The sequence below is a fragment of the Aedes albopictus genome, chromosome 3 (assembly GCF_035046485.1).
Source record: "Aedes albopictus strain Foshan chromosome 3, AalbF5, whole genome shotgun sequence".
In the NCBI taxonomy this organism is placed as follows: domain Eukaryota; kingdom Metazoa; phylum Arthropoda; class Insecta; order Diptera; family Culicidae; genus Aedes; species Aedes albopictus.
The window spans coordinates 151,910,950-151,938,299 of record NC_085138.1 but is presented as its reverse complement, the minus strand read 5'-3'; the positions used below and the strand labels follow the sequence as shown (position 1 = coordinate 151,938,299).

The 27,350-nt window shown below is 39.7% G+C and overlaps 2 protein-coding genes across 3 annotated transcripts in view; one reads left to right on the top strand and one right to left on the bottom strand.

Annotated features, from left to right (window-relative positions):
- Positions 1-4,429: 4,429 nt before the first annotated feature.
- LOC115266062 (putative peptidyl-tRNA hydrolase PTRHD1) overlaps positions 4,430-27,350 on the bottom strand; it is a 34,771-nt gene continuing 11,850 nt past the window's right edge. The window contains exon 2 of the mRNA XM_029871922.2: positions 4,430-4,731. Within this exon, the coding sequence (XP_029727782.1) occupies positions 4,561-4,731 (171 nt within the window). The 3' untranslated portion in view covers positions 4,430-4,560. The remainder of the gene's footprint in view (positions 4,732-27,350) is intronic.
- Positions 12,651-16,211, top strand: LOC109401733 (uncharacterized). 2 transcript variants are annotated; one of them, XM_062842677.1, is made up of 2 exons: positions 12,651-12,875; positions 13,545-16,211. In XM_062842677.1, the coding sequence occupies exons 1-2, from the start codon at positions 12,860-12,862 to the stop codon at positions 14,582-14,584; spliced, it is 1,056 nt and encodes a 351-aa protein (XP_062698661.1). In that variant the 5' UTR covers positions 12,651-12,859; the 3' UTR covers positions 14,585-16,211. The 2 variants fall into 2 exon arrangements, with proteins under 2 accessions (XP_062698661.1, XP_062698662.1); XM_062842678.1 differs by having other exon boundaries at positions 12,652-13,440.

Here is a 27,350-nt window from a genome sequence, read left to right as displayed (position 1 = left end):
GGAGTGGGATTCGATCCCAGGTCCCCGACGTGAGAGTCAAGTGTTCTAACCATCACACCAGGTCCGCTCCACAATTGCTAAACTTGTTGAAAGCAATCCTACACGAGGATTCAGTCCAATTTTATTAAATGCCGAATATTTCATCAATAATATTTTTTGCAGATCAATAAATAACACAGCGTAACAAAAATTAACTTTTGATCTGTCTCAAGAGCAAACTTATGTGTCTCTGACAGATTTTGGGCCGCTGAATCCGAAATCTATTAAATTTGATTAGGTAAAACGAAATATTTTGCATGAGTCGTTAATTTAGATGGTTATTGACCAATTAACCTTTTGATTACTCAAAAAAAAAATATTTCCATGCTTAATGGCTTGCAGTCAAAAAAGCCCAAAATCGCATATTTTGCCCTATAAATTGAGGTATAGCTCAAAATTGTGACGTGTTGGAGCAAATCTGAGCCCGGATTCGGATTCAGCAGCCCAAAAACCTTCGGAGACATATAAGTTTGCACTTGAGACAAAAAAATGATGCGCTGTGTAATACTCCGTCGCAATTATTGAATATTCGGAATTAATCAAAAGAAACCGGCCATGAGTATAATTGAGAAAAGCGTTAATAAAAACACAGATATTGAAAGAGATTTGATAAAAATGAAAATGCAATTGCTATTAATAAATTAATTCAAATGTATAATAAGAAGAAATATGATTCTGGGGTCTCCAGTTAGCCTAGTGGTTAAGGCTATAGATCGCCAATCCGGAGACCGCGGGTTCGATTCCCGTTCCGGTCGGGAAAATTTTCTCGACTCCCTGGGCATGGTGTATCATTGTACTTACCGCAAATATACAAATACATGCAATGGCAGGTAAAGGAAGCCCTTCAATTAATAACTGTGGAAATGCTCAAGTTGAAGCGAGGCAGGCCAAGTCCCAGTGAGGACATGAAGCCATAAAGAAGAAAAAGATGATTCTGGATGCAAAATTCATACTCAGTATTAAGAAGGTGACTTGGTTTATATACTACATCATGTTACGCCTGGCACTTCATCTAAGCTACAAGCATAGTTCAAACACAGAAAACAAACATCCAGGTTAGAGCAAATTTCATTCAGAAAGTTGTGTAAGGATTTGATTCCCTATTTGAGTAAGAATGCAAACCAATACACGATGACAACACTAACGCCGTCAAACACCATATTGCCACAGTCAGTGGTGAATTGAAACATTTCAAGTGATGAATTACATTAGTATGAAAAACTAACCGATTACAGCGCCACCGTGGCGCCACGCTATTGCCACTTGTGTTGCTGATAATATATTCCTTACACAAAAAAATCAGATTGGACTTGGATGTCTGATCTCTGTGTTATATCGTAAAAAAGTACTTTCAAATAATAATCGTTATTTTATAAGTGACGTAGGTAGATGCTTTTCAGTTAACACGTGAAGGGTAACACGGGAGTTTTTTATCCTGTTAATTTAAAGTTATGGGATATGAAAGATTAATTAAAAGCACATCGTGTCAATGTGAATGACATGATGGCCGAGCTATAGGAGCGTAGGAGTTTTAGTAGGCTATGATTAGTAGAATAGGATCATCCGATGTACGTCAAAGTATTATTTCTCGAGACCCCAAATAAAAGAGACGTAGGTACCTATTGTTTAAGCTCTATAGGGCACTGCATGAAATTCTCTCCTTCTCTTTCACTCTTACAGAAATTTTGTAAACAACAAGGCCACGAAACGTCAAAGTCCCATAAAAAATCAAAACAGTGCAGTGCCCTATGTGCTATCATTACTTCACTATAACCCCGATGGTGAAGTGTTTCAAAAGCTTCTTCCCAAATTTATCCTATTCAAAAACAAGCGTTTACAGCACCAATTGATTCCGTTCTTTTTGTTTTTATGTGTGCTCACTCCTAACATAAAAAAAAAATACAAAAATAAACAGCGTATCAATCCTGTGTTTTCGTAGGATGCTGAATAACGGAACTAATACCCTATATTAGTGATTTGAAATAATCTTCCCTTAGCCATTCTGCTATTTGGATATCGCATAATTCGGAAACTTTTATCATACACTCAAACCTCCATTTAGGTAGGATCCATTTAGGTAAAATCTAATTAGGTGTTGAGAAGTGTCAGTATCCAGCGTAATTTTCAGCTCATTTTCCCATTTACCATTGGAATATCAATTGATTATCCTTCCATCATTCAAATTGACAAATTGATATCAGCTCCAGCATTGACGTCAAACCCAAGGGGGAGTCGCTGAGCACATCTTTACTTGCGCCAATTATTTTCAGTGTGCCACCAGGTGTTGAATTGTGCCTCAGTGTGCCCCGAAGTGCCACTGCTTGATGATTCAGATTTTGCTTGGCAACTACCAAGACAACCAACTGTTTGTTTTCATTTTGCAGGTCAAATGCACATGGTTGCCTAGTTTTTTCACCCAAACTCAAGTGTCAAAATTGTGCCTCAGAGTGCCTCGGTGTGCCGCACAGCGTATAAGACGGTGTGCTTGGCACCTCTTGGCACAATGTTCCAAGCGACTAGCCGACATCAACCTATCATTGACCTGTTTTTATTTTGGCCGCTGATCCCAACATTAGACCCACACCCAGAACAGATTTTCGATATTGGCCCAACAATGACCCAACATACGATACAAATTGACCCGATTTTGACCCGACATTCAATATTTTTTCAGTCTGGCGGAATTTTGCAGGGTTTTTCGTGTTTCGTGCCCAGCTAGTCATTTGAATGGCAATTCTGACCTGAGACCCTCCAAAACCCCCGAAAACGCCCCAGAAGCCCCTCCCCTCCTGAAGCCCATCCCCCTCTGAAACTCCTTGAAAGCCATCTGAAACTCCGCATGACTTCCTTTAAATCTCCTAGTCACTCTCCCTTCTTAAGCTTCTTTGCAACCTTGTACTCCATTTAGGTAATAAACTGAATCCATTTAGGTATGAAATCTATTTAGGCAGTCCCGACTCATTACCTAAATAGAGGTTTTGGTGTACAAACCTTTCAAAGTTTCTGTAGCAGTGGATATTGTTTATGATTTGACGTGAAAACGGATAAAACAAAAGTACAGTTTGGACTCCTGACGCTGCCACCCACTTTACGCCAACCGCAATATCTCAGCTACCTTAGATCCGAATCAGCTGATTTTTTAATGCAATTAGGCTCCTCTGATAGGCTTGTCAAATACTGAAAATAAACAAAATTGATTGCAAGACAACTTGGAATTTGCGGTTAAATCCGACTGTTTAAAAAGATTCAAGAAGTGAATTTACTCACCAACGAAACAAGCGTTAAATTCAAGCAAAATCAGGCGGGTGCACATCAATAAATTACGCCATACACTAAAACAAGAAATGCTACTAGTAGGGTATTGATTCCCTTATTAAACATGTGGCTCCCATTTTCATCCTACGAAAAACAAAGGATTGAAGCGATGTTTGTTTTGTTTCTTATTTTTGTATTTTTTGTTAGAAGTGAGCACCCATGAAAACAAAAAGAACGGAATCAATCGGTGCCGTAATCGCTTGTTTTCGAATAGGATGAATATAGGAAAATCTGACGGAAGCAAACGATCCCTCCGCATCTGGTGGCAGGAATGAGAACCCTTCGAAAAACGTGACTCCGCCAAAAAGTGCCATGGCGCAGCATAGGCTAAGTGCACTTTTTTACTTTTTCGTATCAAATTGCGCATTGTAGAGAAACAAACAAGCACATTTTAGAAAGAAAATTTAATTTTCTTTTAGATGCGCTTAGATCCGGTAGGTATTTACGAACAATTTATGTGATTAATTTGAGGAACTCTTGCTAGGCCTCCGGCGGGCGATCTTCCGGATTTTTTGTTAGCTGGCTAATCCGGTGTCTGTCGGCGTGGGCATCAAGAACGATGATAATGGAAGCCATTGCAAATGGAAAATAGCAACTTCTAGAGCCAAAAACAAGTTAAAATTGACGTCAAAAAATTGACCTTTTTGTGTAAACAAACGATTTTCTCCTTATCTCACCAAGCGGCTCTACAATTGGGGGTAATCCGAATTAGCCTATAGAGGACATCATTTCGGTATGTTTTAGGCAAAAAAACCACACTTCTGCTTTTTAGATATCAGATCCATAGAAAAATAAGAATGAATCATACAAAAGAATGTCGCACTGTGGGAGGTTACACGTTCGAAATCTCTGTACGAAACATTGAAAAAGAAAAAGCAGAAAGAACAGCAAGTTTTCGTGTGCGAGGTTTTCTGAATAAATATTTTCACGAGAGAAAAGCAGAATCTTACGTAATAATGCCAGATGAAAATCGCTCTTAGCCACCACAGCACTGACCACCCATCAGCGATTTTCTCGCCACCACATTTCGAAATCTAGAACTACCCGAAGTAAGTAATGTAAACCTCAAAAGTGATTATGTTTGCCGGCGATTTTCTTCGGAGAATTTTCGCATTATTTATTCAACGCTAGTGTAAACATTTTTCGTTTCTTGCGAAGAAACGCACGCAACCAACGACCCTCATCCCAACATGTGTGCTCAAACTACTAACTGAGAAGTTTAAATTGTTTAACGTACTTATGGACATCCTCTTTCCGGTACGGTTTCAGCGCGATGCAGGTGGGAATGTTTTCCGGCTGTTCGATCCACACTTTATGCTTGATGTCGTTCTGCTGCAGCACCTCGCCCAAGCTGTTCAGTTTGCCAACGTCGGGAGCCTGGGTGGAGAGGGGAAATATAATATGTTCTTAGAACAAAGTACATAGGGGAAGGTGGTCCCGCATTGTGGAGACAAATTTGATGCTTATATGTTAATGATTATTATTTGCTTGCTTGGTAAAATATTTTTTTTTTGCTAGGTTTCTAGCTGCACTCTGAATAGAGTTGAAACCTCTACACTAGACCCGAAGATAGAAAAGAGTACGTAATCTTTCAGAAGCAGTTTGCCAGCCGTACGCGGAAAATGATATCCATTGAGACACTGTTGCAACTGACTCAGAAAGTTACGGTAGAAGATTGGAAAGTTTTTAATTGGCTTCTTTAGCGGTGTTGAGATAATTCCATATTCTGAATCTGCATGCAAAACTGAGCCGAAATCCAAATTTTCATGAATTTTGGTGCCCGGGAACCTATTTAAAAATCAATTTGAAATTTGTATGGGAGCGATTTGTCGAATCACCCCTCGTCGCATTTTGTACTGGGTGGAGCTGTCAAACAGTTACCCAGCTGTCAAAAGGTGATTTAAAAAAATCTCTTTGAAATTGATTTTAGATACCAAAATAAAGTTCTAAAAATCTGAAAAAATCGTAGTGGCTCAGAAAAAGGTGCTCTTTCGTATAAAATCAAAAAATCGATACATTTTTCTTAATTTAAAAACCCAATTGGACAGTCAGTCAGGATTTGCCTATGGTAGTGTTATGATCACACGGTTTGTGTTTGTCTTCTTGTTTGATTTTGTGGTATGGTTCAATATGCTTAACTTCTCGTTAAATTAGTTGTCGTACGTTCGTTTTTTTTCATCGAATCAATCAATGTTAAAATATAGTTGATCCTGTGTCAAATTGTTTTCTTGATTTCGCTAATCGTTTTCTACTTCTCTGTGTTCATCTGTGTCCTTAAATTGTCATCGGCCCAAAACCCACATAAACATGTAACTGAACTTCTGATATTTTTCTGTTGTCGTCATAATACCATCTAAGAGGTAAACAAAAATTGGTCAGTTGATGGCGATAAAATTTTAAAATAATAAAGATTTCATGTCAACTTTCATTCCGCTACAATACTATGAAAAATATTCAAATTCGTTCAATTGTCCTATCGGTCCTACCTAGATAAACCATGTCATTTTCTCAAGCGTAGCCTAGAAATGTCAACCTAGCCATACACAAGTAACGTTGTTCAGTTAATAAAAAGCTGTCAGTTTTTGTCCAAAATGTCACGTCGAACGCATTGACGTCAACAATGCATTTAAGTGTTCGCACGTTAGCTTCGAATCTATCAGCACAATTAAGTGCTGCAAATCTCCTTCCCACTATTGATTCTTCGGTCGATTTTTATTGCTTTAGGGTAAATGCACTAGTCTTCGCCCCCTCCCTAATTTTCGCCCCCCTAATAAAACATTCGTAGTTTTTGTGAATAATTAGATAGATTGTTGTTTGCTTTTCAACGTATCTGAGAGAGCAAACAAAAATCAATCTTGTGCACTAATGATATTCCACAAAACCAATAACTTAACAATGGAATTAGCGATTGTGAAATAGTCATGGCAATGATGTATGTTTTTTTTCAACGCAATGCAAACAGTAGCGATAATCAGAACCTGGGAAGACATTCAAAATCAGCTATTCCCACCCAACATAATGAACATTGATAATCATACAAGTCTTAGGAATACACAGCAGGTTATTTATTCAGCTTAATTGATAAAACTTATCAATTTTTAGCTATTTTTATAGGTGGCGAAAATTAGATCACAAAATTTTAAGTTTCCAATTTTCGCCCCTGGCGAAATCCCTTGTCCCGTTCTATTCATATTGCGTGTTTCAGTTTTCGCCCCTCTCTTTCTCGTACTGAACTCGGGTGTGGAGATATCGAATGAGGTGAAGTTGATCTTTGTGATATTGGGGAAAGTGGGGCAAAATGTACCATTTATGCAAACGTGGTCATTCTAATCTATTTCATGAGTGTCTTCTGTGATTTTGGCCACTGAATTCGAAGGTCGATTCGACACCCAACGCAATTTTCAACGATCCTCGTCAAATTGAGTCTCCTTGCTATCACACAAACTACTTCATTTTTGATGCGACGTCTTGCTGTCATCGTTGCAAAAAAAGAAAGAGAGCGAAAATGAATTGCGAGCGAGCCAACCAGAAAAGCACGTACCAAGCTGTCACTTTTAACACATTTGACTGTGAAGTCAGGTGTGATGGCAAAAACGGGCGACTTTTGGGACTGTTCGTGGGACGAACGTTCCAAACCGTCGTGTTCTATAAGGGAATGCCCGCGCAATCTATTTTGGAGGATAGTTTACTATTTTGTATAAAATACGTTAATTTTTGGTTCGCATGACGCAAATTTACCGAATCAAATAAATAATTGAGGAGTCTAGATGTAAGTGACCTTTTTGTCGAATATAAAAAAATCCAAAAGTCAAAATTGTTTAAAACTATGTTCACGTTGATGAGAAGAAGTACAAAAAAATGGGAGAGAAAATGGAATTGATTTTGAAAGACTTTGCATGGGGTGAACAATTGGTGATAAATTTCGCACCTCTTTTACTCACGAGGGTTTATCACTAACACTCTATTGTTCAAACTCTCTGAATTTAAGAAAAGTGTTAAATTTTAGATGTTGAAAAGCTTTACGGGGCGAAACGTCCGCTGGTATTTTTCGCTTTGGCTAATAATGAACTTCCATTCAACTCTCATTTAACTATTCGCAACATCTATGGAAGATTGTCAATCACTTGAATTCCATGTGCTTCAAATTAGGAAATCTTTTTGAAGATTTTAATTTATAAGAATATTTCTAGCGTTCGATTTAAATAAGTCGTAAGTTTGCTGAGATTCTTATGCAGATTGGACTTATTCAAATAGAACGCAAGATGTATTAGGCACACTCATTATAGATTCACAAAATCCCTGCAATTTTTTAACTTTCGCCAAGATCTACGCAGCCAAGCACTAAGTAAAAAATAATAGGGGTACTTACTATACAGATTAAATTGCTGCGTAAGCCAAGATTTTCTGCTCATTTGAAATGTTTTTTTTTTATGATCGGGACATTTAATCATTTTACGCTGTTAAGTGAATCCCCCTAATATCACCGATCCCTCAGCAACTATGTCAGTTTGTTACTCAGATTCATCAATTGTTTTTTTTTTGTCTGAGAATCAGCTGACAAACGTTACTTTTTACTGTTATCTCAGTGAGTTTGCTGTACAGTCAGCAGCTGTGCGAGAACAGCCGAATTCGCAAATATTGTTATACCTAGTGTATGACAATTTTGAAAGTAGCCCTAAGGGTCCCTAATATAATTTTTTTTTCATGACGTAATTTATGGATGTTCCCCTTAAGTTATGTAATGCAAAAAAATCCATTTCAATATCATTCCTTCCATTCTAATTTTTTGCATGGGACATCAACAGACCACCCACTTCACCCCACAAAGCGTGACGTAATTTGTGTACGTACCCCATTAATACGTAATTTTTAGTTGCCCATGTTTTCTACTTTACAATCTATCTATTGATCTATGTATGTATTGTTTTGTTCTGCTAAACTCTTGGAGACGAATAATATGCATACAGGAAAATATTTTTTTCTTGATTTTCCAGACGGGATCTTGCTATGGATAACTCAAAAACGCAGAAGACAGTACTAAGCTTGCCGGGATAATTCGTATTCAATAAAATTTTAAGGATAGCCATGATCGAATTGAGGAAAATTTATGGGTAACTGTAGGGGGCGAAAATTAGAGCGGAGGTGGGGCGAAGATTGAATTTTGGGGGGGCGAAAAATAAATCACAAATCAATATTGAAAATTGTAATTTTAATGAATAAAATCTTTATTTAATGGTACTTTTGAGCTGGGTTACCACTGATTGAAGGATAATTAGCAAGAATCACCAAAGAAACATAGATATTATCGGAAATATATGTTGAAATTCAATAATTTGGATAGTTCAATGCTTTAGGGGGCGAAATCTAGTGCTTTTACCCTATTTAAAGAAAATATGACCAACTAACATTGCAAAAATTCGAAAAAGCGACTATGACATTAATAAATTACAAATCAAAATCAACCGAGAAACGTGGGAAATAGAGCCCAAACAACATTTTGAAGTCAGCTGGCTGTAGAAGGTTCCAAAGCCTGTCACAAATCCTATAATAGTTTTATAGGATATAGGATTTGTAACGATCATCATTGAGAAAAAAAACATTCATACTTATGAACCATTAATTGACTTTTCCCTATTCTATGAATTGCGGCAAATACCAAAATTTTTACATTCGCATTTTGCAAATTTACTGTTTGAACGTAAATTTGATGGAATCAGCCCTTCACAAATGTATTTCACAGATGGTTCTTTGATTAATGACATCGCAGGTTTTGGAGCATATAATTTATTTTTAGCTCATTTTTATAAATTACAATCTCCGTGTTCTATTTTTGTAGCAGAACTCATTGCCTTGTATTTTGCATGTAGCATGATCAGGGATTGCCCGCCAAATTTTTATATTATTTGCTCTGATAGTTTCAGTTGTCTGAGTGCTTTGAATACTATCAAGTTCAATTACAAATTACATCACATCATGTTGATGTTGAAAAAAATATTATTTGATTTGCATTCTGGAGGATATATTATTAAGTTTGTTTGGATTCCTGCACATTGTAATATTTATGGCAATGAACAGGCGGATTTATTGGCAAAATTTGGGGTTACTTGTGATACACTTTATAATCGTGATATTTCTGCTTCTGAATATTTTCCAAATCTTAAAAATTATTCTTTAAATACCTGGCATATCAATTGGGATTCTAGTGATAAAGGGCTTTGGTGTCATTCAATATGTCCCAAAGTGAATAATTTTCCTTGGTTCAAAAATGTATCTGGGAGTAGAAATTTCATTTGCACATTTTCAAGATTGATTTCCAATCACAATATTTGTAATAGTCATTTGTATCGTATCAATTTAAATGATACAAATTTATGTGAATGTGGCATATCCTATGAAGACATTGATCATATTATAATTAATTGTTCTCGGTTTATTGTACCAAGGAAAATATTGTTTGAGAGCATTATTACAGCAGGTTTTCCAATTCCTGTATCTATACGGGATATTTTGGGCACAAAAAATGAAACCATATTAAAACTTTTATTCAAATTTTTAAATGATATTACATATTTCGTTTGATACTGTTTCCCTTTTTTTGGTATACTTTATTTTCAGCCTTGAAGATTCGTTTTTGTTGAATTCCTGACCCCTACCCTCTCCCCCACAAGGATTTCTGGATTTCTGTAGATTCGTTTCACGATGTGGCATGCTGTCCTCCTTCAAGATTGCGGCTCTGCTATGGCAACTGCCGTGTGAGCCTTTAATTTTAAGTTATTATTGTAATGTTATTTGAAAAGATAAAAGAGGTTTTGTGCCTCTTTGAGAAAGATTTCGTTTTTGTAATGTTGAAATCACTCAAAGGGGTTTTCCCTCTTTCAAAATTTGAAGTTAAAATAAACAATAACAATAACAATAAGGTTCAAATCCAACCGACTTGGAACTATTGTTTGGGAATAGACTCTACTGAGCCCCGGCGGTTCCTCCGTGTTTATCGAGCATGTCTGATGCGTATGATCAGCTATACTCCATCTGCAGCAGCCGGTTCGTGATGAACCGTTGGAGGCGCATTAAAGTGTTAAAAAGGTGATATGTTTCTCTAAAGAACACTACATTACAATAATCAAAATGAAACTCCTTCACTTTAATACCGTCAACCCCTGCGAACTTGGCCAGGTAAAATATCATTACAAAAATAATTGTCTGTATCGAATGTCGGAATGGAAATGAATTACGCCTCACACTTGCTTAATTATTGAATACAATCTAATCTGATCCAGTAGTCGTGTTCATCGAAGTGCTGCTTCCACCTTTCACTCATCTCGCGTCTGTCCGTCAAGAAGCTCCATCTCTTATTCCTGCAAATTTGGGTTCGCGGCACCAGAGTTGGGAAACGTCACATAAATGTCAAGGAAAAAATGTCATGACATGTTTCAGTTCCACCATTTCCTGTGGCTTGACCATCTCCAGATAGTAACCAGAGTCAATGTTTGCAACTTTATGCAACACATATTTTGAAATTCCGTCCAAGGATTCTGCTAGAAATTTTGCCCTGGATTCTTCCAAAAATACCCCCAAAAATTGAGTAACTAATAACTCATATCACATACTCATATTCCAACTTTCAACGTCTGTCCCCTATCTATTAGAATCGTTGAAACATTTCGCATTTATGTGGAGAACTCTAACATTAATTTTATATAAAAAAAAATGCAATTATAAATAGCTGGGCAAAATTTTCAACTTGCGCGCGCCAAAGATTTCACTTTTTATTTAGATTCTCCCGTGCCCACAATGAATATGATCACTACCGACCAAGCAAGATCAAAAATGTGCACAGCATGGTCTCGTAAAATTCAACACCAACGCCGCCTCAGCAGAACCATTATTGCCAGCGTGGGAGTAAACGTTAAACATCGGCACCTTTTCAGTGCGCCATCGCCGTCCGTTCATCCGTCGTCCGGCCATTTGAGCCAAATCGGAATGCGCGAAGGAAAATAATAGAAGTGAAAAAGACGAAAATCTAGAGCAAAACTCCAACATTTTCACGTCCAGCACAAATCGTTCGTTGGATGGCAAGATGATGAGCGTGATCCGAACAAGACCAAGCAGCTGAGTAGTGGCGAGATGCAACTAGCAGTGGGCAGTGGGCGGGTGAGTTCAATGTAAAATTCGACGCATGAAATATAATTTCGAACGGGATGGAAATAGAAAATTGCGAGCGAGCGGTTTTATTGCGCTCCATGGAAACGCATGGTGGTTGGAATCTGCTGAAATATTGTGCGGGTAAGCACGGTTTGGGTTGTGCCACATGTGTTTTAATTTAGTGGCTTGGTACATTGTACACATGTTTTAAAGACACAAAATTCACTCGGGTGAACACGGCCATGTTTGGGATTTCTTAAGGCTCCATTTACCTTTCTTCTCATATGGTATTTTGAGGATAGTATGTAAACTGTTTGATTAAATATCCAGCCAATGATGTAACAAAGCCCTGTAAAAAACCGTTGTAATTCGAGAAACCGTATAAAGAACACTGAAGGAAATCCGAAAATATTTAAAATATCTTCACCTTCAGATATCCGAGGATTTTTTTAGATAGTTAAAGCGTAAAGGGAGGGGGGAGTGTAGTAAGGGTTGATTCTAGGGGTTAGTGGGGAAGAGGGTAAGGAATGGGTTATGGGGGACAGAGTGCATACTAGTTCCAAATAAATGCCGCGAATACAACGTGCCCACACATCACTTGTTCATCGATTTCAAATCGGCGTATTATACAATCGATCGAGAACAGCTATCGGAGATTATGCACTAATACGGATTCCCGGATAAACTGAAACGATTGATCAAGACGACAATGGATCGAGTGATGTGCGTAGTTCGAGTATCAGGGACACTCGGATCTCGCAGAGGGTTACGGCTAGGTGATGGTCTTTCGTTCTTGCTGTTCAACATTGCGTTAGAGGGTGTAATAAGGAGAGCGGGGATTAACACGAGTGGTACGATTTTCACGAAGTCCGTTCAGCTGCTTGGTTTCGCTGATGATATTGATATTATTGCTCGTAAATTTGAGACGATGGCGGAAACGTACATCCGACTAAAGAGTGAAGCCAGGCGAATCGGATTAGTCATTAATGTGTCGAAGACAAAGTACATGATGGTAAAGGGCTCCAGGGAGGAATCAACGCGCCCACCATCCCGAATTTATATCGACGGTGATGAAATCGAGGCGGTTGAAGAATTCGTGTACTTGGGCTCACTAATGACCGCCGACAACGCCACTGTAGTGTCTTTAGCTAACCTAGTGTAATACCTGCTTCAGAGATACCTTGCTCTAGAACAACCATTTTATGTACTGTGGGTATAAACTATGTATATGGGATGGGGGGAACGAGGAGAGAGAATAAAAGGAGGACATTGTTATTCTGACTAGTAGCCATACCTCACGTGTTTTATTTGAACTACCGAAAATAGTACATTTTGGCGACGAGAATACAAAATACCAACAGGAATGGCAGGCCCATTTGGTAAGTATCCCACGCTCACTGAGTTTTCGATTCGAAAACAAATGAAAACTGTTAAAAATATGAATCAAATAGAAACATGAAAAGTGCTTGGACACTGAGACAATATGGCTGATTTTGTTATGCGTAAAAGTAGATTGGAATGATTGGAGATAAACCTCGTTGTGAGACAGTATGCTTAAATGCAGTGAATTGGAGGACAGATTTGCGAAAGAGCAAGGAATAATTGGAAAATGGCGCTTCAATGCGGAATTATGCTTCAATGCTGTAAATTGATCTAAATACAGAAGTCGTTGAAAAAGAAAACAATTTGACACCAAATGTGCAGTGGTATTTGTAAGACGTTGAAACCTGTTGCAACGCATACAGCTTTGCATACTACCTACTGCCATAGCAGCCATATATTTTACATTGAGGTGTACGAAAACAGATGAAAAAAAAAAACAAAGCACGGAGAATGACAGATCAATTTTCGCGAAGACGATGTGCAGGACAGAAACTGCTTTGTTTTGGAAATAAGTTTGATTGTCGTTAAAACAAGCTGATCCGTTTTTGGAAATTGTAATAAGTATGTAAATAGTGTGACTAATAAGTGTTATTTGGAAGTTACAAAGGTAGAAATGTATGCGCCTGCAAAACTGTTACAGTGGTGTTATTTGGTTTTGTTTTCAGACATGATACGGTCACTCGGACTGCAGCTACAACCGTTTGATTATGCGGCACACACAGACGACGTCGGCATCGAGTGGCGAAAGTGGTTAAGGTCGTTTGAGAGAATGATCCGAGCAAGTAGAGTCGATGATGAGGAGTGGAAAAGGGATTTGTTGTTGCATTACGCTGGTCCCAGCGTACAGCAGCTATTCGATACGCTGCCAGAGGTGCCAGGTATTGAGATGCGAGGACCGCTGCTAAACATCGAACACAACACACCAAATATGACGAGCTACGAAGAGGCCAGAGCTAAGCTGAACGAATTTTTCTTGCTGAAGGAGAATTCTACCTACGAGCGACATTTGCTACGACAGATGAAACAACGGTCGGGTGAGAACATTGACGCGTTCACTATTCGACTGCGTGTTCAAGCTGAGCGCTGCGGCTTTGGAGATAGAGTGGAAGAGAACATTAAAGATCAAATTATCCAGAACTGCCAGTCGGCTACGCTACGCCGTGATTTGCTGAAACGGGGAGATGCCAGCCTCGAGGAGGTATTGAGCGTTGCAAAAATTTTCGAGACCGTGGCTCAGCAAGAAAAATCGTTTTCCGGTGGAGGCGAATTAAAACCACCCGTCGACGTAGTGAACAAAATTGACACAGCACCGTACGGTAAGCGAATGAAATTCAACGACGCGAAACAACTGGAATGCCATCGTTGTGGCTACTTCGGTCACATCGCCAAAGATGACAGATGCCCAGCGAAAAGGAAGGTATGCAACAAGTGCGGTGGTAAGGATCATTTTGCGAAAAAGTGCCGTACCAAGCAATCGAAAAGTGTGTCGACAAGGCCGACAAGATTCCGCCAGCAAGGAAATGCCCCAGGGAACAACACGGATCGGAAGGATGAGGAAGCGTACACGGTGAAACACATAGCTGATAAACAAGTGGAACATATTTTCCATTTGACTACGCCGGATAGCAACGGAGAAGTGCAGTGCGAGATCGGTGGTGTAGCCACGTCGGCAGTGATTGATTCGGGTTCTAATACAATCTGCTGAGTCAGTCAAACTGGGAGCAACTGAAGGATAAGAAAGTGATTGTATCGAACCAACGACGGGAGGCCTCGATGGTGTTCAAGCCATACGGTGGACAACCGCTGCCACTGATTGGTGTGTTTACCGCTGCAATCAAACTGGGTTCCATGAAGGCATCAGCTGAGTTTTTTGTCGTGAAAGGAGATGGAAAAATCCTCATCGGTCGCGATACCGCTACCGCCATGGGCATTCTGAAAATTGATATACCGGTTAGTAAAGTGAACACTGACATCGATTGCGAGAAGCTGGGGACCATAAAGGACATTGTGGTAGATATTCCGATCAAGGCGAATGCTGTTCCAGTTGTTCAGCCATATCGGCGTATACCGGTTGCGCTGGAGAACATGGTTGATAAGAATCAGTTCGCATCGTACTCTTGTGCTGTGCGGACGTAAGCTCTCTCTGCTGCAGGAAGTTTTACTACCTAAAGCAATTCAACAGTACTTCTCAGTACTACCCACAATAGCACTTTTCAGCGCTAAATTTATACCTACTGATTCCTTTTCGATCCTTGCCTGGACCCGTGCCTTCGATTATTCGTTGGACCCGTTTACGGAAGTCAAATTCCGTGAAACGGTGGTAATCCTACTTGGACACCGATTAGGGAAAAAAACCTCCTGGAAGGTCGCTTCTAATTGAATCATGGTTGCATCATCGAACAAAAGGAAGGGTGAATCCTTGAATTCACCGCTTCCTTCCAAAAAAAGTCGGTTTCAAAACTGTCGCTAAACGCGGCAAAGTTAGAAGGAAAGGAGAACTTTCAGCTTCTCCGCTTCCTTCTACTAAAACAATTGTTTCGGATGAAAATTTCGTTGAAATGAGTAATCCTTATGAAACGCTGAACAATTTTTCGGAACAGCAAATTGAGGATGCCTCTAGCCCAGGTACTTCAATTTCTGCTAAAAAACAACGGGTGCCGCCAATCGTGGTCAGCGTCTGTGAATTTGCTGGTTTTAGGCAGGAGATCTTGAACTCCATAAGGGGAATCAAGGTTTCCTTCCAAATTGCCAGGAAAGGAGACTGCCGCGTATTGCCGGAAACCCAAAAAGATCGGGATCTTCTTCTCAAGTACCTTACTGAGAAGAAGCATAAATTTTTCACATACGACGACAGGTCTGCACGCTTGTTCAAAGTCGTATTAAAAGGTCTCTCTAGTGATGACAAATCACCTGATGAGATCAAAACTGAACTCAACTTATTACTTGGATTCACTCCAGTCCAAGTAATAAAAATGAAAAAGAGAACCCGCTCTGAGAATCCTCGGCAGGGTATCTCTCAAGAATTTTATTTAGTTCACTTCAACAAAAGTGATCTAAATAACTTGAAATATTTGGAAAAGGCGAAGAAAATGTTTCTTGTCCAAGTGACATGGGAACATTTTCGTAAGCCTGGGGGAAATTTCCAGAACCCAACTCAGTGCCGTCAGTGCCAAGGTTGGGGGCACGGAACGAAACATTGCCACATGGATGCTAAATGCATGATTTGTGGAGGTTCTTCTCACGCCAAGGACGACTGTCCGGTAAGGGAAGATACCAGAAAGTTTAAATGTACGAATTGCGGTGGCAACCATAAGTCAAACTTTTGGGATTGCCCTATCCGCAAAAAAGTTGTCGAATCACGTGCCCGGCAGATGAATGGGAACGCTAGTCGTACCCGAAACTCTGCAGGTAGAATTTCCAACAACACAAATTCTTCCATTAACGATCGGTTGAATAATTTTCATACCGCTCGTACCTATTCGCCGGAGGTAGTTAACCACCAAACAAACCTTCGAGCGAATAATCTACCCTCCAGCAGTGGAGTGAGTAATATTTCTAATTTTGTTCAAACGAATCGAGCTACCTATGCCCATGTGGCTGCAGGTAAGCAAAATTCAAATAATTCCTATCACCAAACATCAAATTCGGAAAATGCACGTGATTCAGGCATGTCGGCTTCCGATTTTGACTTTTTATCTGAACAATTGCAACAAATGATTGATGCAATGTTCAAAACTCAAACTATGGCTGAAGCAGTCCAGGTTGGAGTTAAATTTACAAATAAAATAGTAATTGGATTACGTTTTGGTAATGGATCCAAATAAATTTTTGAACATTTTAAATTGGAATGCTCGTTCTCTAAATGGCAAACAGGATGAGCTATTCCATTTTTTAACAGTTAATAATGTGCATATTGCAGTTATTACTGAAACTTATCTAAAACCTGGGTCTTCAATCAAACGAAACCCAAACTATTTTATTTATAGAAATGATCGCCTAGATGGAGCATGTGGTGGAGTTGCTATCATCGTTGACAGGCGCATCAAGCACCAAATTTTTTCATCATTCGAAACCAAAGTTTTTGAAACTTTGGGTGTTTCTGTTGAAACAAACTTTGGTAAACATACTTTCATTGCGGCCTACTTGCCTTTTCAATGCACTGGCCAGCAAATAGATTTTCTTAAATCTGATTTGCGAAAATTAACTTGCAACAGGACCAAATTTTTCATAATTGGTGATTTTAATGCGAAACACCGTTCGTGGAATAATCTTCAGTCCAATTCAAACGGCAGGATTTTATTTGATCAGTGCTCTTCGGGATATTTTTCTATTCTATATCCCGATAGCCCCACTTGTTTTTCTTCTGCTAGAAATCCCTCAACAATTGATTTGGTCTTAACTGACTCAAGTCAGCATTGTAGCCAATTGATTACTCATGCTGACTTTGATTCTGACCATCTTCCTGTAACATTTCAAATTTCCCATGAAGCGATTTTTAATCCCATCAGCTCTACTTTCAATTATCACAGAGCTGACTGGGATACATATAAAACATACATCGATAGCCATTTAGATGTTAATGTTTCATTGGAAACACATTTTGATATTGACAATGCCCTCGAAACTTTGACTAGTACTATAGTCGAAGCTAGAAGCGCATCAATACCAAAGTGTGAAGTCAAATTCGACTCAGTTATTATTGACGACGATCTGAAACTTCTGATCCGTCTTAAAAACGTGAGAAGAAGACAATTCCAACCAACTCGAGATCCTGCTTTGAAAGTAATCTGGCAGGATCTTCAGAAGGAAATTAAAAAACGTTTCACCGAATTGAGAAACAAAAATTTTGCAAATAAAGTTTCTCAATTAAACCCCGGCTCTAAGCCGTTTTGGAAATTGACAAAAATTTTGAAAAAACCTCAGAAGCCTATTCCTGCGCTGAAAGAGGATAACAAAATATTATTAACTAATTCTGAAAAAGCACAAAAACTTGCCAAACAGTTTGAAAGTGCGCATAATTTCAGTATAGGTCTCACTAGTCCAATAGAACATCAGGTTGCCCGCGAATTCGAAAACATTCTCAATCATGAGAACATTTTCGACAATTCATTGGGCACTGATTTGGACGAAGTGAGATCTATTATAAAGAAGTTTAAGAATATGAAAGCTCCGGGTGATGACGGAATTTTCTATATTCTCATCAAAAAACTTCCAGAAAGTTGCTTATCATTTTTAGTTAATATATTTAACAAATGTTTTCAGTTAGCATATTTTCCTGAAAAATGGAAAAATGCTAAAGTTGTTCCAATTTTGAAGCCTGACAAAAATCCTGTCGAAGCTTCTAGTTATCTTCCAATTAGCTTACTGTCATCTATCAGTAAACTTTTTGAAAAACTTATTTTAAATAGAATGATGATTCATATTGATGAAAATTCTATTTTTGCCAATGAGCAGTTCGGATTCCGCCATGGTCATTCGACTACTCATCAACTTTTACGGGTAACGAATTTCATTCGTTCCAATAAATCTGAAGGTTACTCCACTGGTGTAGCACTTCTTGACATAGAAAAAGCATTCGATAGTGTTTGGCACGAAGGCTTGATCGTAAAATTGAAACATTTTAATTTTCCACTATATATTATTAAAATTATTCAAAACTATTTATCGGATCGAACACTTCAGGTAAACTATCAAAATTCCAAGTCAGATAGATTACCTGTAAGAGCTGGTGTTCCACAAGGCAGCATATTGGGACCAATCTTATACAATATTTTTACCTCCGACTTACCTGATTTGCCACAGGGATGTCAAAAATCGTTATTTGCAGATGACACAGGTATCTCAGCCAAGGGGCGAAGTTTGCGTGTCATTTGTAGTAGGTTGCAAAAAAGTTTAGATATTTTTTCTTCTTATTTGCAAAAATGGAAGATTTCTCCAAATGCTTCCAAAACTCAACTTATCATATTTCCACATAAGCCAAGAGCTCTTCATTTGAAACCCTCAAGTAGACATGTTGTCACTATGAGGGGAACTCCAATAAATTATTCGGAAGACACGCTCTTACTAGATAAAAACTTAACTTTTTAAAACCACATAGAAAGTATTCAAACTAAGTGCAATAAATACATTAAGTGTTTATACCCACTTATTAATAGAAAATCAAAACTTTGTCGCAAAAACAAATTTTTGATTTATAAACAAATTTTCAGACCGGCCATGTTTACGCTGTCCCAATATGGTCGAGCTGTTGCAATACCAGAAAGAAGCAACTTCAGAGGATTCAAAATAAAATTTTGAAAATGATTCTGAAGTTGCCTCCCTGGTATAGCACTAATGAGTTACATCAAATTTCTAATATTGAACCATTGGAACAGATGTCAACTAAAATCATTGCCAACTTTCGTCAAAAATCGTTGCAGTCTTCTATTGCTACGATAAGTTCTTTGTATAATTAGTTTAAGTTTGGATAAGTTGAAAAAATGTATTTCTGACACGCAGGTGAAAAATGAAGCCTGCAAAAAATCTTAACTGCTACAGCAAATGAAATGCAATATGTTATTAATTCGTATTGATAATAGCTTAAATTGTTTTCACCAAATTAGGATGATAGTGTGTTATAATACACAGAACACCTAGATTAAGTTGAAGAATGTAAAAATTGATTGAGATACTAATAAAGATTATATAACAAAATGGTTGATAAGAAGCTTGACGAGCTGCTTCACCAAGGGATCATCGAGCCTGTGAATGAGCCGGCAAAATGGATATCTCCGGTAGTCGTAGTACACGCAGAAAAATAAATTGTAAACACAATTAAATTCTAGTTCAAATCAACCGATTTTTCAGTTTACTATAGCGACAAACTGATTTCTAGTTTAAACTGAACTGTTCCATTTGTTTGATAATACAAATATTTTCATTTGTCGAAATTTTTGACAGTTTGTTAAAACAAACAGAGATATGGTTTTTTAAACATGAAATTATTGATTGATTCAAACGACTGCACTTTTGCCACTAACAAACCCGGAATGTGATTGTTTTGGTGACGGCAGCAACTGCGGCAGCTCGGAAATCTATTTTTAGATCGTCGGTAAGCGGATGGCGAGGAGAACGACTAGAAAAAGACAAAAAAATGTAAGTATTGGGTAGTCAGTCGGGAGTACTACAGAGACTCCCCGACTCAATGGCCTCAGGGTCGGCACGTTCACTACACGTTACTCGCGGGCAGGTAGTTCTCACATAAAATGGAGGAAAACCACAGCACTTTTACACTTTCTACACCAGTTTATTGCTCAACTACGCTTTATTCCTAGGCTATTCCTGGCACTTTCTACTCCCACTTTCTTAATTCTATCTGACCTTTTCTGTTGCGGGGCCCCTTCTCCTTCTGCTCCACCACCTCTCCTTCCTCGTCTCAACGGCGACTCGCGTACGGGCGTGGATCCTCGGCTCGCTATCCACGGTTCCAGGGGGTGGCTTATTCGGACTCGCGCTGCTCCGTATTCCGGCCTGCTACTCGTCCGCGTCCTACCGATATTATAACGGATCGGTCTTCGGCTTTTGCCGGAATGGCTCACGGACTCACGGGCTTCGTAGGGCGCTGCACGGGGTTTTAAACCAAAAAACGGCGGGGTTCTGTTTAATGGAGAAGACATCGTAGATAATACCAGGCTTGGAACCAAAACGGGAGTAATCAGGGGTTACCTGATGTCCACTTCGCCTTCTTGCAATCCACTTCTCGTCACTACTCTCCTCTTTCACTAATCCACTTTCCTTTCACTATGCTTTCAAAGTCGTCCTTTCACTATCGTTCAAAGTCAAACTGTCTTCGCTGAAGAACTTTTTCTAAGTGAAAAGGATTTGGAACATCGGTTGACTGCAAGGTTCTTGACCTCGTTCCGCGGTCATTGCCCCCTCAGGGCATATGTACATTCCTTAATGGCCCCATTACGCCACCCCTCATGGCCGCTCCAAGAATGGTAACCGTCCATCTGGCGGTGGGTTTCGGTACTTCGGTGGGTGGATGATGGCGGTCATCTAGTAGGGTGGTGGAGCCTGATCCTAGCTAGCCCTACGGCTGTCGGGAGATTAGCTGGGAAAAACCTACATTCATAACGAATACTACCTGCCATGTATATACACATTCACGGTTCACACAAAATCACACAAACTTCTCGGTAGTACTTACGACACGAATTATACAACACTTACACTCTCCCCCAGCTCGGGTAAAAAATATTTACAGAGTAAATATTTTTTTCTTTCCCACAAATCACATTAGTTTTCACCGACTACACCTAACTCTGAACCTGCACAACACGAAAATCCATCACTAGACCGTATTAACTTCCTTGACTGTAGACCACGCAACATTTCACTCATGACGTACTAGATTAAACATAGACCAATTAACAGTAAAAAATGTGAATTTGGCACTAAATGATGACGAGTATCGGGGTCATAAGTTATCATCATTGACTTTTAGTCAACTCCACTCAGTTTCATGACATTTTGTCACTAATGACCATCAGCGTCATAGACTCCGGTCTCCTGCGATCAAATACCGTGAGATTTTACCCCGGTAACCTCTGAACAAATAAGCCAATTATTCACTAATTGATTGGAAAACACATTAAAAAATTACAATACTACTTTTCATCATCTTCAATAAAACATGCAATAAAAATATATAAAATAATGAAATAATTTTGAATTTGGAGCGTTTTTGTATAATCATCAAGTTATGTGAAGCTTTAGTGAAATATTTCACCGACTTGTCGGAGTTGCATTCTAGTACGTTGCATCAGGCAACACTTTTGTTCTTCATGTGTGTGCGTGGATTGGATCTGAATAAACAACATCTAATCATGCCGAAAAGATGCGGAAAAAATGTGGTAAGTACCGATGAGGTTTTAATAAGGAATTTTAATGATTTGCCGGCTAGGAAAAATCTTAATCGTGGTTTCAATTGCTCGGACTAGTATTGAGCATATTGAACAATCATTTGATTTTTCGCTAAATAATTCATATGAAATTCCTTAATAGAAGTTCATCTTATCTCAATTATTGAACGCGTAAGTATGGCGGGTATGCTTCACCAAGTGATGGATAAATGGATCTATTGAGGCTAAGTGACTTCTAAAAACGACAAATTTAGTGACAAAGTGCTGATTTATTGGACAATGGACTTGACTAATCATTTCTACTATCTGTCTACACGTATGATCTTACACAGACACATAGACATTCTGTTTTATATATCTGCAATATTGCTTCTGATGCAACTTGTGTGCAACTTTGTATTCAAGATCGAAACTAGGTCAATCTTATGAGATGCATTTCTGCATTTCATTCTTTTTTTACACGCTTCCTAAACAAATTAAAATGACAAATACTAATAAAATCTAATTAAAACATGCGATAAAAACAACTTTTCAAAATATTTCAGGCAAACATGCGGCTTTTTAATGACTACTACGAATAAACTACATACTACGATGCGACGTCGACTACTTGACCATGGACATAAATATTTACAGGACGAGACCAAATGCACTTGCAGATGACTCTTCATCGATCTACTTCTTTTTACTTGTTTTACCCCGGGGCTACTATACCATGGCGCGACCGATTCTAACGAAATGAACAGGCTAAGTACTTGAAACGACGTTTTTATCAAAACCTTTTCTGTTATTCATTTCTGATTAACTTATCGGACTTGCTGAATGGTGTAATGAATCCATACAATAATCGTACCTATACTTTTAGATCCGCTGCTGAAAAAATCCCTAACGATTTACCCTGCAAATCCGACACCTCGTACGAACTGGTGCCGAGTTTTCGCAGGATGACACAGGGTGTGTACTGCGGTCCTAGTTTGGCGTTGAACTGATCGCCTGCCGATGACTGTCGGAAACTACGTTTAAATACGCGCTGACCCACGTCAAACGACGGTGAGTACCGTTTATGTCGGAGATCGTACCGTTTCTTAGTTTCTTCATGAGCTTTTCGCAAGTGCTCTCCTACCAATTCACTTATTCTCTTGCTTACTCCTCTCAGCTTTTCTACTCTTTGCTCTTCTGTTTGATCGCTATCCTCTTCTAATTTATGATCCGAACCTTTACTTACTATTTCGTGCCCGAAGATCACGCAATGTGGACTGAATTTCGTTGTGGAATGGATTGTGTTGTTAAGCACAAATTCCATTTCCGAAATTTTCGTATCCCATAGCTTTTGGTCCAGTTTAACGTAGGAGCGTATCATAGAGTTGATAGTTCGGTTCAGTCGCTCAGCTGGGTTAGCTTGCCTTCTATGTCGAGCGTTAGCCCAGTGCTGAACTTCATACTTTTCGAGTAGATGCTGAAAGTCTTTAGACAAGAACGTAGTTGCATTGTCTGTTATGACGATCTGTGGCGTGGAGAATCTTCTAAACCACTGTTCTTCTAATAATTTGCATAGGGAGGTACTAGCAATCTTCTTCACAGGAGTAAGCAGGCAATACTTAGAAAACAGGTCCATGACCACCAATAAGTGAGCGTTGCCCTGCTTGCTTCTGGGAAGGGATTGTATGTAATCCATACAAATTATTTGGAAGGGTCGAGTAGAGATTCTCTGCTTGCCCATTTCTGGAGCTGTCGACACAGTTGAGTGCTTATTTTCTTTGCACGGCTCGCATTTGGCGATGTATTTTTTAATGTCACCGCTCATGCGTGGCCAGTAATATCGCTTCTTAATTTGTTCGACACATTTGGCAAAGCCAATGTGGAGATTATTGTCATGCTCTTGCTCCAGAATTCGGGTACGTATGGAAGCAGGTACGCACTGTTTCCATTCGAAGCGATAATCGAGAAGGTCGGATCGTGCTGCCACAAATTTGTAGAGCAATCCATCTACGATTTTGAAATCGGGGTAGGTTTCAGGATCGTTTTCAACCGCAGAAAGAAGGTTTTTATACCAACTATCTTCGGGCTCCTCGTCGAGAGATTCCATCGATCGGGAGAGCGCATCTGGAACGATGTTCTCTTTACCCTTTCGGTGGCGAATCTCCATGTCATATTGCTGAAGTTCTAGACTCCAGCGACTTAACCGAGAGGATGATCGCCACTTCGCTCTCATAATGAAGGTCAGAGCGGAGGAATCCGTGACAAGAGTGAACTTCGTCCCTTCTAAATAGCCACGAAACTTTTCTATGCAGCGAAGTGCAGCAAGGCCTTCTTTTTCTGCCGCATGGTAGTTCAACTCTGCTCCTTTGAGTTTCTCGGAGTGAAAAGCTATTACCTTTTCTAGCCCATTGTGGACCTGTGTAAGTACGCCTGCGATAGCGTTGTCGCTTGCGTCCGTCTGGACCGTGAAGGGAAGTGTAAAGTTGGGATTCGCCATCACAGGAGCGGAAATAAGCTTCTCCTTGATGACGTTGAATGCATTATCAGCTGCCGTGTTCCAAAGCACCCTCTTTGGCTTGTTTTTCAACAAGTCAGTGAGAGGTGCAGTGATTTCACTGTAGTTTGCGATGAACCTACGGTAATAATTAATCATACCGAGGAATCGACGAAGTTGTCTAACCGATTTAGGAACCATATATCCAAGAATCGCTTGTACGCGATCCGGATTAGGCCGTAACCCATCTTGGGACAGGATGTACCCAAGATACGGCAATTCCTGGCAGCAAAATTTTGATTTTGTGATATTAATGCACAAGTTTGCTTCCCGCAAACGCTTCGCAAGGTCTCGTAACTTTTCCACGTGTTCTTCAAAGGTTTGGCTGACTATAACAATATCGTCAAGATAGACAAATATTGCCGGTTCTAGGGCACCGTGACTCAATACTCTATCCATTAGTTTACTCAGCGTAGCAGGACTATTGACCAACCCAAACGGAAGCCGTGTAAATTGGAATAGCCCTCTACCTGGAATCGAAAAAGCTGTCAATTTTCTTGAGTCCGGGCTTAAAGGAATTTGCAAAAATGCTTGCGACAAATCTATAGTGGTAATATACTTAACTGTCCCTAAGTGACTTAGAATCCTATTCTGATGGGGCAACGGATAAGCATCTCTTTTCGTTCTCTCATTTAGCTTTCTCGCGTCTAAGCACAGTCTAATCTCTTCGCTATCTCTCTTTTTGATTGGAACTACTGGGAGTGCCCAGTCCGAATTAGATTCCTCCACTATTCCGTCTCGAAGCATGTTATCTAACGCTATGTGAATTTTTCTTTGGATTTCAGGGCTCCACGGATAAGGATTCTTCCTTATTGGGTCCGCTCCCCTGAACTCCTCTTTGATTTCTATAAAATGCTCTATTAGACCTGTTTTGTTGAACTCTCCTGGTTGGGCAACTAAAAACTCTCTCTTCACGCATTCTATCTGCTCTTTCTGATCTGCGGTAAGCTCTTCCTTTTTCCCTAACTCATCCCACACACCATCATCAAGCACTTCGATAGAGTCATTCTGGATCGTTGGCTGTATGCCGAACTTCACCCAGAAATCGTACCCTAGCACACATCTGCGCTTCAGTCTCGGAGCGATTATTACTGGCAAGATTTTCGTTGTGCCATTGAAAGTTATTGGTATGTTTGCACAACCTAAAACTTCCAAATCATCTCCGGTCGCTGTCTGTAAAGTGACAAAAGTGGGTTCAAGTTTCAAATTAAGCTGTTTTATGATTTTGGTAGCTCCGATGCCTAGAACCGTCCGTGCGGCACCACTGTCTAGAAGACCGATCAGTTCAATCCCCATCAATTCGATTTTCGTGAATGGTCTGGTGTCCCCGCTAAGCTTGACGAGCAACGTAGCAATCTCTTCGTGCTTTTTGGGCTCACCTTCCACCCTTGAATATCCCAATTGGTGAAGAATGACTGTAGGTTCTTCTGACAATTCAGCCTGAGGACTTTCGGAGACTATTAGACTGCTTTGCCTCACTGAGCAGTCTTTTTCAAGTTTTTTGATTGGCAGAATGGGCAAAGGTTTGTGAGAAAGCCTGGAAATCCGCATTTCTCGCAGAAATCACCTTTTTCTTCAGGACAGTCCCGGAAATTATGCCCCTCATCATGGCAATTCAAACATAAACCACGCTTGATAGGGGTGTATGCTTTTACAATTCTCTGAAGAGCACTAGTACCACTTGAAGAAGGTTTCGGATCATCTTGCCTCTTGTTTTGCGACTGACTATTTCCCTGGCTAGTTCTTGGTTTCGATTGAAATTTTTGTTGATTATTCGTTTCCTCTTTCCTGTGTGTTGTGGGTTCATATTGGTTGGGAGGTTTTTTGTAATTGGGATTGTAATTTCGACCTTGGTATCCCCCTGGCTTGAAACCAGACTGGAACCTATTAACCGACTCATTACGACCTCGAAACTGTAACTGCTGACTGATCTCCTCAATATTATGCTTGGGTTTCTCAAATCTACTCTCCTTTCTCACGTAGAACTGCCAATTGATAGAATCAAATTTTTTACCGAACTCTCTCATTCTAGGAATGGAATTCACGTTTGCTGCCAGCATCGCAGTTCTACAGTCTGCTCTCGTGTTGCGGAAAAGCACGTTAAACTTCCTATCATCATCCCATTGCCTGGACATACTACGAAAAATCCGTACCATGTCAAGATAGTAGTCCTGGAATTTCTCCCTCGGACCCTGTCGCCGTGCGTTGGCTAGACGTTCATATTGGAAATCGATATCAACAGGTAGGAACTCACTTTTCAGTTCTCTCACGAGATTCCCCCACGTTTGCAACTCATTATTCCCGTTAACCTCCATGAACCACGACCTAGCCTTACGCGTAAAAAGGTGATGCGCCGACACGAACAGCTCTGCTTCTGAAAAACCTTCCGATCTCGCGTTGAATTCTACCTCTTTGAGAAATTCGTTTAACCTTCTCCCGTTATCCATCCCATCGTACCTAACCGACCATTTATGTACTGGTAATCGACTGGTTTTCGGTCTATCTACGTCTATCTCTCTAACTCTCTGGATCTCTTGATGGGATGACTGTGGAAGTTTACTTCTCTCAGCTACGCTCTCTATGGAACCGTATTTTGATTTAACCCATTCATAAAAATCCTGCTCATTATGAACTCTCCCACACGCATCATCCTCACTTTGAATCGATCTACGTTCTACCGGTGTACTGATCTTTGGTTCTACCACGCGCGGCTTTGGAACCGACGAAGTTTCCAAAGCGTGAATCCGCTGAATCAGCTGATTCACAAACTCCTTCAATTTCGCATTTTCTTCTGCAAGTTCCGTCACTTTTTCCTTCTCGCTACCACTAACACCTCCTACCGCGCCTTCTGGTTCTATATCACCATTCTCATTCTCCTGCTCTCTATTCGGCTCATTATTCTCATATTCATTCGTCTCACCGGTCGCGATCTGGGCTAACGGATTACCTAAATCTTGTCCACCTATTTGCTCACGCATCTGTCTTAAGCTTTCGTTTAAAATTTTCAGTTCCGCCTCTCTCACTTCTGTGAGAGG